This window comes from Aulostomus chinensis, chromosome 11, assembly GCF_037954235.1.
Source record: "Aulostomus chinensis isolate RoL2024-O1b breed Wild chromosome 11, RoL_Achi_v1.0, whole genome shotgun sequence".
In the NCBI taxonomy this organism is placed as follows: Eukaryota; Metazoa; Chordata; class Actinopteri; order Syngnathiformes; family Aulostomidae; genus Aulostomus; species Aulostomus chinensis.
In genome coordinates, this window is record NC_141330.1 from 25269609 (window position 1) to 25284407 (window position 14799).

Here is a 14799-nt window from a genome sequence, read left to right on the forward strand (position 1 = left end):
ACAGCCTGGTGTGTGTGTGTGTGTGTGTGTGTGTGCGTGTGTGTGTGTGTGCGTGCGTGTGTGTGTGTGTGTGTGTGTGGAGGGGTGCATGTACTGTTATGGTGAGACAAGCTTGAGCTATGAGCCATGAGCTATGACAAGGACAGATCTAATGAGAGGAAGCTGGATGGGCTGCTGTATCAACAGAGAAACGGAAAGAAATGAATAATGCTGACAAAGATAAGCTCCACAACAGTTTTAACAGCTCTATTTGTCACCAATTATCTCGGTCCAGGCTTATTTAAATTGACAACTCTCACCACATGTTCTCAAATTTAATAATTATTTACATCACGCAACCTTAACTACACAATTAAGCAGATCTGAATGGTGAGGTCAGTCATGGCAGTGAATACGTCCTACCTCTAGCAATGCTTAAAAATTTGCTTGGGACACATTTAAGGTGGAATTTCACATACTGTAAATGCTAATCCCTCGATGACAAATGACAGTTCTGGATAAACCAGCGCATCACTCTCCACTCCAATTGAATGATTTTTCTCATTTCATTGCTTTACAAAATCCTCATATCATCTGGGTTTCCAAAGTAATCTCATTTGTCTCATATTGGTGCAATTAGCAGAACTTCAACATAACCAACCGCATAATCCAATGGTTTTCAGCCTTTGAGTCATGATGACCTCCTTCTCGGATAATAAAGTTGGTTCCCCCCCCCCCCCCCCACACACACACACACACACCTCCCTACCACCACTTTTTCAGAAATAGAGCCATTAGTTCAATTTTGGCTTCAGATTTATTTAAGTAACTGCACCCACAAAGTCACCATGCTTGTTTTAAAATAACAGCGATATTCTCATATTACTGAGGTAAATGGGCCTGTTGACATTTGTCTCACACACTCAGTAAATCTATACCATGATAAATGATATCACTGTTACAGCGGGTACAATGTTAAAAACCTGTTTCCACTCTCAAAATGTTAAAGCATTTTTGTCAGAGAAACGAGCTCACAACCAGTTGAGAACCACTGTGCTGATAAATGCCCAAGCTTAACCTTGTTCCTGTGGAGGAAATAATGCCGTTGCATGACGACCAACTAAAAAAAGCTGAATCTCACAACAAATATTCCCTGTTGGAGGTACATCATGTCTGTTTCTCAGCAAACCAAATGACTTCCTGCTGTACCTGCATTTCCATTGTCTCCACTTGCTCTCTACTTTTGTGTCACAGGATGGCAATGATAAAGCAACAGTGATAAAGGGCCATGCACACATACGGACACACATATATACACACACACACACATAATATGCCCACCCACGCCCACACACACACACACACACACACACACATCAAAACAAAGAAAAGCAGCACAAGCTGAGCACAAATGAGTGATTGCAAAGACAAGCAAAGTGAACTTAAGTTGTTGGAGCTAAGTTCATCCTTTCTTGGGTAAATGTTTATTGTTACTACAGAGCTAAAGAAAGCCCTCCCTGCCAACACAGGGAGGCCCCTGTGTTCCCCATCCAAAGTTTATAAGAGAAGGGGTGAATATTTATCACTCTAGATCACAACTTCTAAAGAACTTTTATTGTGTGGCGTTAGATCTGAAGACTTGAGGTAAACTGATTTTGAGGCTGGCGCCATCTTTCATCATGCCTCCACATCCAATGAATAGTGAAGGAATTATTACTGGTATTTCTTTTCTAAATACCGGTCTTCAAATGCTAGGCTGATACTTCTGGTCTGTTTCCATCTGGCCTTCTGCAAGTAAACATTTCACTGTTTGGCTGCCTTGCTTGACGTTTGAATAGAATATTGACCTAAATGCTGTTGTTCACGGCTCTGGGTTTAGTTATCTAGAGCAAAAATCACCACTTAAATGTATATTTCGGATTTTTTACCTTTAAGGTTTGTGTTCTTGTGTCTTTTTCGCTGAGTTTAACAGTCTTCACCTCTAAGTTTAGTCTGCTGTCGGCTGAACACAGCTGACAACAGTCAATGGCCACTTTGACTGTTGTCAGCTAAAATAATACATAAAGGGTATAATATTTAAGATTGTTCCATTCATATGTACATGAATGTATATTCATATTCATACACAGTACATCCCCCCCGTTCTACATTGGAGTAACGCTGTAACCGTGAGAATGTGTTGACTGACTGCTTGATCAAGAACTGAGCTGGTAACTCTCCCTGGAAGCTGGGCCATACATCCTTAAGCAGTTTACCTCCTCTTCATTTCGCAAAAATTTTGAAAAACTCTTATAGGACTTCATCGTGTGATTCAGGCGTACACTTAAATAATGAGCCTATGGTCAGAATACTCAACGTCTTCATCTTATAATTGCTTACTTGCACGATAACCCTATCAAGGTTAAAGTCATTTGAAAATGGCAGCATCTAATTCAGACTCTTGTCTTAATCAGATTAATATCAGAATATTTCCATTTATGTAAACATAGCCAAGGACTGTACAGTCTGCTCAGTTTGCAGATTCAATGATGAAGATCTATCTTATGGGTCCTGGATTGCTCTAATGTCACTTAATTATTTCCCTGCTAAATACCTTTTTGGTCCCTAAGGTTTCTCTAAATCATATTCAGTGAAACCTGCTTTACTAATTCATGTCAACTTTAAAAGTGTCAAATATCCTTTTAAGTAACTACTGAAATATGTGTCCATAAAGAAAGTAAGTCAATTTTGTTGTCCCTTACAGGTCTATTTCATACAGGCTTCACCCTGCAAGAGCTGTCACTATCGGGCTCTCCTGCTGATGTGTTCTCCACTGACTCCTAACCAGAATACTCTTAACAGCAGTATACTGTATAAGTACTGCGAGACCTGAGTTCTGCTCTGTGATGAAGTTACTAGAGTGTTCTGGCTCAATCAGCAGACCACATCTTCACCCATGGCTCCCCGAGAGGATGGTGGGAACAGGGATCTGGACTTGAGCTCCACCCATGCCATGTCACTGGTTTCTGTTTCTGTCGCGTGTCTGAGTCCTCCTTAGCTCATTCAGTTTAATGATTAGTAGAAAAAAAAAGATGACATGTACATCAAGCCCCACACAAGGTATTCTTAGTACCATCTTTATTTTTTAGTAGAATCATTTTGCTCCGCAAACGTGTGTGTGTGTGTGTATGTGTGCGTGTGTGTGTGTGTGGAGGGGGTTACTATTGCTGCTTGGTGCCCCTACACTTTGCAGGGTTGTGATCTGATGTACGTTAACTGTTCGTAGGATTTGACTTGATAACCTTCGCCCTCACAAAAGCGACAGCTCTTGGCATGTGAAACTTAAACAGAAACGTTGAGTACAGGTCCAGCCTTCTAAGAGTCAGGCCCTCTGCTCTGCAGGGGATGACGCCTTTATTCACTGAATTGGAGTTAAATAAAACTTCTTCTTTTTTTTTTTTACTGTAGGTAAGACATAAATGTTCATGTCAAGACCTGCAGTGAAGAACCACTCTGGTGTGATATCATGACCATGCTTCTATGAACTGTAAGCCCACACAGTTGGTCTGCAGCAAAATAAGAGTGCAAAATGACAAAGAAGCCAGAAGCATCAACAGAACAGTTAAAAGTGCAAATGGCACAAGAGAGCTGAGGCGAGAGCGAAGTGGGCAAAGAAAAGATGAATGAGATGAGAGGAGGTGGGTGGGAGGGGCAAGCCCGGAAGATTTATAAGGTGAATTTAAGTAGAGTAGGAGGAAGCAGATTTTAGAAAAGGAAGAGGATGAAGAAGAAGAAAGGACAGACCTGAGTTCGTCCAACTTGGTGAGTCCGTGTCTTCTGGGATCACATCACAGAATGGACAGACACAGACAGAGGAGAGGAAGATGGATGTGAGAGGATGCACGAAGGGTAAGGGGAGGACAGAGGAGGAGAGGGAGGATGAAGGAAAGGTGGCGCCATCGTCGTGATCACCGAATATGCCAGGTTTGGAGGGTCAGAGTGAAGGGGAAGAGGATGGAGGATTGGGGGGGACACAACACAATACCACACGACAATGACAAAACAACAAGCGCAGAACACACACACAAAATCAAAAAGTGCACCAAGAACACACAAACTGGGCACAGTGAAAAGTCAAACACAGTAAGAGGCCAGGAGAGGCTGAGGTAGAGGCTGAGAGTTTCGTTATTAGAAATCAGAGAGGAGGGAGGATTGGGAGGGTGAGGTTCTGTGCTTTAAAGGAAAAAAAGAGCTGAAAGAGTAAAGAGATGTTAAAGATGCACCGAACCAGATAGAAACTTGAAACCTTTGGAGGTAGGTGGGGAGGGGGTGGATGTCACTTGAACCTGCATGTGGCAACTGTGGGGAGACAGCCTGGAAAAATAACTTAAAAAAACAACACAAAACAACACAAATAGAAAGCTGAGAGCAGCAAGCACACAAAAGAGAGAGACAACTACCTTAAAGGGCACAACATGTGAAAACTGACAAAATACCAAGCACTCTGGTGAGAGTGAAAGGGCGCATGTTCAAATACACACACTCAGGCGTCAGCTACAGCGTCTCTCTGAAAGAAGGTTATGCAACAGCAAGCTCAACTGCATGCTTTAAGGCATCTCTTTTGCTTCTGATTACATAGATTTCTTCCTTTTATTCATGCCCTTCCTTCCTTCCTTCTGCTTAGCCTGCCGAGGGTGTTTTTAATTTCCCTTCCTTTTTTCTCTCAAAATGAGTTTGATTCTTCTATCAGGAACCAAAACAGTTCCATTTGTGTTTTGAGTGTGTGTCAGCATGCATTCCTGGACCCACACGACCTCAAGTCCAGTTTACAACATTCGCTTCGGATCATGAATTTCACGTCAACACAATAGTGAAATATGCAGATGACACGACTGTGGTGGGGCTGATCACCGACAGCGATGGAACAGCCAACAGAGCAGAGATTCACAAGCTGCTGCAGTGGTGCTCAGAAAACAACCTCTCTCTGTACGCCGGGAAGACCAAGGAGCTCATCAACTTAAGGAAACCCAAGGATGCTGAATTCACTCTGAGTTCCATTGGGATGAAAGAGTGGAGAGAGTGTCCAGCATCAGGTTGCTGAGAGCTCACATATCTTAGGACCTCACATGGACTACGCACACCGCTAAACAAGTTAAACAGGCACAGCAGCAGCTGAGGACGCTGAAGAAAGCCAGACTACCACATGAGATGCTGGTAACCTTCTACTGCTGCTCCATTGAGAGCATCTTTATGTACTGCATCTCAGCGTGGTGCTGCAGCTGCGTGGTATCAAGTGCACAGAAAATAGTTGGGACTCGACCCTCTGCGCTGGATGAGATCTACACCACCAGGGGCCTAAGAAAAGCAACTAGCATCTGCAGAGACCCCACACATCCTTGCCATCATCTGTTTGAACTGTCACCATCAGGCAAACGTTACAGAGCCCTCCGCACCCACACAAGCAGACTGAACAATAGTTTCTTCCCCAGGGCTGGGGCTCCCCTAAACAAATCCAACAAACACTCCACTTGACATACCACTACAACACAAAACAGCTGCTGCTAAATGAAAATATTTGCATTGTTAAACTATTATGAGCCTAATATTTGCACACTGTTTGCACAATGCGTGAAATTATATTTGCAGCAATTGTCATGGCTCAGAGGTAGAGTGGCAGTTTAGCAACCAAGGGGTCGCCCCTGGTGACCATGTGAGCTTCAGTGTCCTTGAGGAAAATACAGAACCCATAATTGCTCCTGATAAGTAGGTTGGCGCTTTGTATGGCAGCTTTCACCATCAGTGTGTGAGTGTGTGTGAAATTGTTTTGCGGCTTGATCCGAGGTTTCAGACAGAATGCAGCATATTAGGGATCAATTTTGGCTCGGCAATATTCCTGCTCAGAGGGTTTACTTCTTGTCGCCTCCACTGCTATGTGAAGCCAAGCCGTCAATGTGCTGGCTCAGTGTGAGGTGGGCGCAGGTGTCGATGATGACGCAAACTCGCAAACATAACGCTCACCGGTTCTCCCTCAAACACTTCAAAGAATGTCAACACTGACGCTGCCGGCAGCCAGAGCGGCGAAGTGCTGTTTGGAAACTTACTGACTGTCACGGGCCTAACTATTCTCCCGACATATATTTTGAACGTCACTGTTCACGCGCAACTTTGCGTCACTTTGTCACGTCACGTGTTTACGCCCACACCAGTGGCGGCTTTTTTGAAAAGAGGAACAATTGGCCTCCATGTCACACAGACAAGATGGGAAATTCCCTCCTCTACCGGGCTGCAAATTTGGCTCATTCTCTGTCTATAAAGGGCTGTTGTAAAGCGCTTTGAGTGCTGCTAAGGTAGAAAGGCGATATATAATTGAGTCCATTTACCATTAATATTTTTATCCATACTCTTTATTTATTTCCTGCTGTTTTTAATTGCATTGTTGTATCTATTGTTGCATTTTATTGCACTGTATCTATTTCCCACTGTTTTCTATATGTCATTGTTGTACAGAGCCATAACAAAATTTGTTGCACACTTCTTGTACTCTGCAATGACAATAAAGGCTTATTCTATTCTATCCTATTTTATCAGCAACATCTTTTGCCCTTTATCAGTCCACCATTTCTGTTTGTCAACTCCTGAAACTTCCTGTCTTATATCCTTCTTTAGAACTGAGAAAAAAAACCTAGATCATATTCTAAATAATTTGCTTTTAGCTCAATTAGTCACTCCTTTAATAGTGAACAAAAGTGTCACATGAATAAAAAAGACAAGGTGGGACGTGCGCCTCACCAGCTTTCATCTCTTCATGACAGCTGACATCACCTCATTAGAGAGTCAAATGGTAATCAAGAGAGCGAGTGATTTTTTTACCCTCCCTCTCACTTGGGAGGCTTCGGGTGGGTCACCAGGACAGGAGCCTGACATACGACGATAGACATCAGTTTGCACGTTAAGTCTGTCCTGTGGGATGTTTGGTACTAATATGTGTCTAACACAACCGCCTGTCAATGACACACAACTTCACCACACACAATTAAGACGAAGAACATAGAAATCAATGACACTATAAAACATATTCCATCTTTGGAGCAGTAAATGCCAATATGGGTGAAGTTCACTAGGAATCCAATGTAAGAGCTCCGGCTATCAGATGGATATAGGAACAATGTTGAGTCGTGTGTATACGGCAGGGATCATGCACAGACTAAACAATAAGTTTCCATGGCTTCTTTCATGCTCGTACATTCCCTGAAACCTCTGTTTCCAAATAAATATCAACAGAACAGTCCGACACAATTTATCAGCATGTACTTAACGAAAAGAAATGTCCATGTCTTTTCCAAAATTCTCTGTTTTTATTCAGGTACAATATTTCAAAAATGTTTAATTTTAACTTTTTTCAGATTCCATCACTTTTCCCAATTTTTAATGACCATAAGACCTGGGAGTATAAAACTGCTATTTGGTGTTAATATGCAGTTATTATCAAAGAGATGCATGATCGTGGCAGAAGACTGTAGAACTCACAAATACACGTGCGCCCTGAGAGAGCCGGGTGATGATGGGCAACGTCTTGCTTCCTGTCAGTATTTGTTGTGCTGTTAATGTTTTTATTCAGGCTGCACGGTGGTGCAGTGGTCAGCACTGTCGCCTCACAGCAAGAAGGTTCTGGGTTCGAGCCCCAGCTCGGGCATGGGGTCTTTCTGTGTGGAGTCTGCATGTTCTCCTAGTGCCTGCGTGGGTTCTCTCCGGTACTCCAGCTTCCTCCCACAGTATTGTGGACGATCATGCATCTCTTTGAATCATTTGATTTTAGATATGTTGCATCATAGCCTACAGGTATATTGCAAATTTAAAGGAATTAGCTATGGAGAGACTGGGCCAAATATGCCAATCATGTCCCATCATCTTAAATTTTACTCAGTTATAAATTATTCTCAGATCAAGACCTGGTGTCTTTTTGTGAGTGTGTGTGTGTGTGTGTGTGTGTGTGTGTGTGTCTGTGCGTACGTGTATGTGTTTTTCGTCTGTCTGTTGTGGAGCACAGAATAATTGGATGCCATGGGAAAATTTTAAACAGTAATTGTGGGCAGGGGGGTGATTAAAATTCTTTCACTTCTTTACAATCACGCTCGATGAGCCTCTGATCGGCCCTCTGATAGCTCCCTGTGAGGAAGTAACATGAATGTGTTTGTGCAGGAAACGAAGACTGCGCTTAGTCATCCTTTCCAGGGTAAATTAAGGTTAAAAAAAAGCAGACAGAAGAGACACAAGTATTTAAGAGGAGAAAGAGTTGAGAGCAAAAAAAAGAGAGGAATGAAGAGACATAGAGACAAAAACAAGGACGCCAAGGGAGGCAGAGGCAGCAACAGACTGACTGATGACTAGGCGGAGGCTTGATTACAGCCAGAATGTAAGCCGGTAGGAAACAGAGGCTTTACGGCACTTAATGAAATAGGAATCCAGTGAAAAATATAAGGATTGTTTAGAGCCAGCTAGGTCACAGACTAACCAACACGAAGACTACTTTTTGTCTGATTTATATCTAATGTTTTTGCATTCTTAAATGTCATCTGTTGACAGTCATCATAGCAAATTTCATTCTGTGGTCATCACATACCAGCAAGCACTGGGTGCACACAGATGAAGGTCCTACACAGCACTAGCTGCCTTAGCAACATCTGTTACATTGTCCTTCAGTGTCTACACAAACTGCCCACTGGCACACTGAAAAGCATCTTTTCTTCAGAATTAAGCAACGTTTCACAGGCTCTAATGACGCATTGCCTGAAATTGGAGTGTGTAGAAGTTTCATCTCCACACAGCACAGCAAAACCACACAAAGAGAGGAGAGACAGAAAGGTTGAAGGATGCCATCCAGAGGCTGATGTGGGCAACTACATATGAAAGACTGGATTTTATTTTCCTGCTGCCCAGAGATTCTTATGAGTGAGATAGTTGACAGGTAAAACAAAACTCCTCACAATGTCGATCTGACTACATCAAAAGTCAGGAAGCACTGTCAGGTCATGTTCCTGCTCATGCATATCAGCAGACTTCAGAGGAACGTAAGTATGAATATCTGGCAAGACGTCACATTGTTTTGTCTCCTGCCATTCACTGTGTCAGACAGCAAAAATAAAAATTACAAATAAAATGTTCCACTTCCTGTGATTTGTTCTAACTGCCCAGAGATGAAGTGCTCGAGTGTTCGGTTCAACATAAGACTGGTGTCGGAACAGGCCCTCGTAGGCCCCCTGTAAGATTTGGTCTGTGTTTTATGAGGGCGTAATCCAGCGAAAAGTCCACACAAGCAGTGAAGAACAGAGTCCAAAAAAACCTTCAAGGACATGTCACTTTTTTAGATTATTTTTCTGATTTAGAAGGTGCATTTCTCTGATTAAAAGCAGCAAAAAATAATAATCCCATCAAACATAACAGCCAAGCTGTTGCCAATGTCTTATGAAGATGTTTTTATTTTTTTTAAATTTCTATTCGATAATGTTAGTATAAATTTGAATATTTCTTTTATTTCAGAACAAGGTCAAATGGCTGACTGATTGTTCATAGACTTCCAAGAATTAATTGAAAAAAGGTTAATACTCTAGCAAAGTGACATTTTGACTTTTAAAGAGGAGAAACTGCACACCAAGACCAACCAACCTGAGTCAGTGAGGGAGGGGTGTGGCTGTGTCCCTCCATCAGACAGAGAGCCATTCACCCCTCGCTGCTGGTCCTCCCATGTTACCTCTACAGCAAGACACACATGACACAACACACACGGGTTTGCACTCTCTTGAATTCTGAAGGATGATGGCTTGTCAAAGAAATGTTTTGTTTGATATTCACACAACAGTTTCTGTTGTTTTCTTTTTTTGGGGGAATTTAGATTGTTACGTTATATGGGGATATTAGAAATCGATCTTATGAGAAAGAAAACGACCTCCTTGCTGCTTCAGCACTGATGTAATGGATAGCTCCCTCATCCAAGATTACGAGTTTTGCTCCATCTGCTGGAGAACTGAGGTAATAGTCTCATAGTGTAAAAAAATAAGAAAACATTAGAGGTGCTTCTATTCAGCACTTCTTGTGTGTGTGTGTGTGTGAGCACAGGCATGCCAGACTGTGTGTTCAATATCCGCAATGTCACAAGGGAAATGGAGAACTCTGTCTTTGTGAGCAGAATTATTGTCCACTGAAGTCGAGGGCAGGTTAGTGTTCTGAGGCCCAACGAGAGCTGGAGAACTTGAGGACAGTGCACTCGAGATCACAGCAGCAGCCCTCGAAGCACATTACCGTCAGCTTCAGCTACAAGTCGCTAATTTGATCACAGCAAATGTACTACAGTGAAGGGGAACGTAGTCGCAGTCGTAGTCGTAGTAAAGTATCAGTTGCTAGGGACGGTCACACATGAAGGACTTGATTTGGTGCGAGAGAGACCACACAGCAAAGTCACACTCTCACACTTGCCTTTCCTCCCATTTACTGGCGGGCCTTGTGGTTTCTCCTCGCAGTCTGCTGCTGGTAGAGAGACAGATGGAAGCTCAAAAAGGGATTGAACTTTCAAACCAACAGCACTGCAGTGACAAATTTAAGGGTATTCACTGACAGACCTCAACACAAACACGCAGCTCTACAGCAAACAGCTACTTCTACAGCTGCTGCGCAAAAGATGGTACATTATTTGGTACATTATCCTGTGAACACTCAAAACTGAAGTATGAGACAAGAACAGTTCCATACTTAGAGGAACACTTTCAAAGAATGTTCCCTTGAGATCCATGTTTTAATTCAAACGCGTCACACTGGTACCTCTCCTATGTATCAAGTGTTGTGAACAACAACATTGATTTCTGAGAACACAACACACAATCTCCCTATAGCAGAATATCCCTCAGAGATTATAGATTATTTTAATATCCAGTGAGTAATTTGGCTCCAGTTATTCTCATGTTGAGTCGTAGTGTCACACGCTGGCAGGACAGAAGCGCACCACATAAACAGATGGGAGAGTAGGAAGTGGAAACTGTAGGGAACTGAAGTGTCTGCCAAGAGTCCGGCTGTTCATTCAAGACTGTGGATGAATGTACTGTACACCAACATGTACTCCCAACCAAAGGAAAGGACCTTACTACTAGACAGCACAACAAGGAGTCAAGCAGCATAGGTTTTCTGTTGTAGTAAACACACCTGGGCGACCATTGAGGGGTCCGGGTGCCCCGAGCTCCTCCACTCTTCCTTCTTAGGAGTTGCCGCACATTAACAAAGAACACACCAGACAATGAGGTATTTGAAAGTACCGAGTATGATCCAACTTTGGAGCACAGGAAAGAGTCAAGTCCCTCTTTGTATTCGGCAATATATGATAATATAGATGCAGTCCACAGCTACACACAAACAACCCAACACACACACTCTCACTTACTGACACACATTTGCATTACATAAGCTGAGCTCCATGCAACTCTGTGGGAGCTACACCACAAGGTCAGATCGATATCTCCTGCTACTGCCCACACACACAGCTACTGTCCCAAAATGTACAACTGCAAGAGGGACATACACACACACACACACGCGCGCGCGTGCACACACACACAATGAAGAAAAGAGGTAGTGAGAAGAGGGAGAATCCTGAAGAAAAAAACAGTACAAAGGGAGACGAAGGGAGACTATTGAGAACAGAGACAAAGATGCGACAGAGAGGTCGACAGCGAGAGCTTCAAGAGTGATAAAAAGATGGCAGAGATACAGAAGAAGGATGAGACTGAGAGAGCAAAGGAGAGGGTGAGGAAGACAGAGAGAGAGAGAGAGAGAGAGAGAGGGGGGGGAGAGGGGGCTGCAAAGAAGACAGGGGAAGCCCTCATGGACTCTGACAATGATGAAAGAGCTCTGTGAATGCTTTGACAAGTACTCCAGAACTGCCTGAGCCCCCCCAGCTTCGTCCTAGCCATTCCCTCCGATCACAGTGAAGCTACACCAAGCTTTGTTTTTGCAGTGTCTGATTCAAAGTGAAATAATACTTGCTTTCATCACACTTCTTGCAATACAAATCACAAGTTGCCACATAAGACATTTGTAAAAGAAGTGAAGAAGGAACAAATGTCTTATCTGTAAAGATGTGGAATGTTTAGATTGTTACTTCTTAATCAAAACCCGGACCATTAGATATGCTTTAAGTTTCTCAGCAGTCCAAATACGTAAATGATTCCCAGAAAAATGACAAAAAGTACCTACTGAAATCCAGACATAGAAACAATTGAACAATCAGTAGCAGGACCCAAACATGCTTACGTGGAAGTACGACACAATGGCACAGGACATTTCAACTCTAGATTACACACATCTGCAACAGAGCAGGGGGTTCAAGGAGCTTAGCCTCCAGAGAACCCTGCCAACTGCCATTGCAGACAGGGTTTAGGCCTTCAGAGCAAGGTATGTCTCCACCAGCATTCCCGATCTGAAAGACTAAACCCTCACATTCAGGTACAGACCTTCACAAGGCTCTGTTCCTTCGTCTCCATCTTCTGAGAGAGAAATGGAAAGGGAACCGAGAGCAGATGTTATGGATGGAAGGCAAAAGTGAACACTAATGAAACGAAACAAAAGAAAGTTGCTTGCAAATATGATGTGATTTATACCCATTAATAATAATCCCATTTTTGTTTGAGCCAGTTCATTCTCAGGTTCAAATCAGCTGGGACGCCAAATAAAAGCTCTTCCTACACGACAGCCACGCTGATAAAGCACGGCATCACTTAAACGCAGAGACAAAAAAAACAAAAAAACAGATGACTTACTTCTGTCCTTCCCTGTGGGTGGAAGCTGCGGGAGTTGCCGACCTCGTCTACTGGACATCGGGGTACTGGTCGGACTGGTCTGGACCGATCCACTACGAGGATGCGCCCTATATGACATAAAAGTAATGGGGACTATGGTGAGAAACCTATTTGTACTGTTACAGGTCCTGGCCATGTCACACTCACATCACAGTGTGTTCAGAAAGGAGAAAACTACACACTGGTTGGGTGTAGATGTTCAGGAAACTAACACACTGACACATTATCATGATGTAATCTAGGATCACCTAGTAACTGAGTGCACATTGTTTGTTTTGCATCTCCAAATATAAACCAGTTTACACAGTAATGATGTTTGGCACATGGCACATGGCATGGGAGTGGAGGGACACATCAACTGTTGGGAACTGAGCTGCAATAAAAGATGCCAGGTGTGAAACGCATGTGCAGTCGACTCATCAAGCTGCAAGAAGAAAAGAGTTCAATGTAGGAACAGCAGACCAGTGCGACCATGCGTTCAGCCTGTCCCCAGAGGGCTCAAAATAAAAAAGGAAAACAAAAACAGGATGCCGTCACAGGATAAAAAAGCATCAGTTGATGTTAGTAATGAAACCGAAGGAAAATACTGGCCCAACACTGCTATACTCACGCAAGCGTATGAGCAGTGTGTTCCAAATCAAAATGAGTCAGCACGCTATCTACAGAGTCAGGATAGTCTTGCCTTGGACATGTGTAAAGAAAACACAGCACCGGTGCTCTTGGGGACAAAACATAAAGTGGCTAGGTGGGTGGGGTGAGGAGAGGTGAGGTGAGGTGAGGAAGGGGAGCAAGGGATTGGAAGGGTGTGTGCTGTGGGTGGTGGTGATGTGGATTTTCGTATTCATTCTGTGAGTTAGTCAGGGTCTGGGTGAGTGGGAGCTCATGGGACAGGGTCTCTATTGGTTTGGTTCTACAAATGTTTTAGTCAGGCAAACATTTAGCAGTGGAGCAGCTGCTCTCAGGGCAGAAATAATCTCATTGGCTGATTTGAACCTCAACGTTGAATCAAAGAGTAGCTGGAGCTTGCTGGCATGCCAGAGAAGAACTGTGCTCATAATATGAATAACAACAAAAATTAATAAGCTTAATGAAAGGCTATTGGGTAAGCTAATTGGCTACACAACCTTTAAACTATACAGTACGTGAAGGCTTCTGTGTATCTAACATCAATTTATTCGCTTGGCCTGCAGTCTAATAATATTATCAAACTAAATTATAATTAAATTATTTCTCCCTCCAGAGCGAGTGTGCCGCAGCAAAATGAGCAACTAAAATCTAAAACCCCAGTCTGGGTTGTGCTGAGCTACTGTGTTGAGTTGGTTAGCGTCTCCAATCTGGGTCACACCTCGTCAAGGCAGGTGAGGGGGGGGCGGACCTCCCAGATGGCAGAGACGGCATGGACCTCATGAGCGATGAGTCGTGAGGGCGTTCAGTGGAGCGTGATCGGGACGAGGGGCGCTCTATAGTGGGCCGCTGGTCTGCAGAGCGGGACCTGCTGTGATACTCGTGCCTATCCATGGCTCCATGGTTCCTACAGAGGTTATTGAGAGATAGGCAGGCACTCAGTGGGGCCCCATCGGGGTGGGGACAGTATGCTGGAAGGGTGGACAGAATGGAGGGCAAAGGAAATCGTTGTACCCTCATAACTCCTCTTAGGTGCATGTGGTTAAGCACTGCGCCTGTACTTTCGCTCCACTTCACCCCATTTCCTTGCAATCACAAATAACTTCAACATTTTACTTCAGACATTTCCAACCATTTCCAAACCATGTAATAGATTTTTTCTTAACATTCTTTCCCACCTCAAATCCTGAGAGATGAGAATTGACTCAACATCATGCATGTTTTTCAGTTATGGTCAACTTTTTTTGACACTTGGGTTGTCACATGACTGCAGTTTTTCACTTCTGAGCTTTCACAATATGCCAATATTCCTTTGACTGCTAGCACACATGACATCCAGTGTGGTGGACTCCTGAATGAAAGCAAATATTAAGCCTCC

General features: G+C 43.4%; 1 protein-coding gene across 24 annotated transcripts in view; it reads right to left on the reverse strand.

Annotated features, from left to right (window-relative positions):
- rims2a (regulating synaptic membrane exocytosis 2a) overlaps window positions 1-14799 on the reverse strand; it is a 164255-nt gene that overhangs the window by 33761 nt on the left and 115695 nt on the right. For 15 of the 24 annotated variants that reach the window (XM_086219167.1, XM_086219165.1, XM_086219166.1 and 12 more), the window contains 3 exons: window positions 14143-14328; window positions 12759-12865; window positions 12453-12485 (listed from right to left, as the gene is read on the reverse strand). In XM_086219167.1, coding sequence (XP_086075293.1) covers window positions 12453-12485; window positions 12759-12865; window positions 14143-14328 — 326 coding nt within the window. Of the gene's footprint in view, window positions 1-3762; window positions 3796-12452; window positions 12486-12758; window positions 12866-14142; window positions 14329-14799 lie in introns of all 24 variants that reach the window. The other 9 variants (XM_086219175.1, XM_086219179.1, XM_086219180.1 and 6 more) reach the window with 5 other exon arrangements.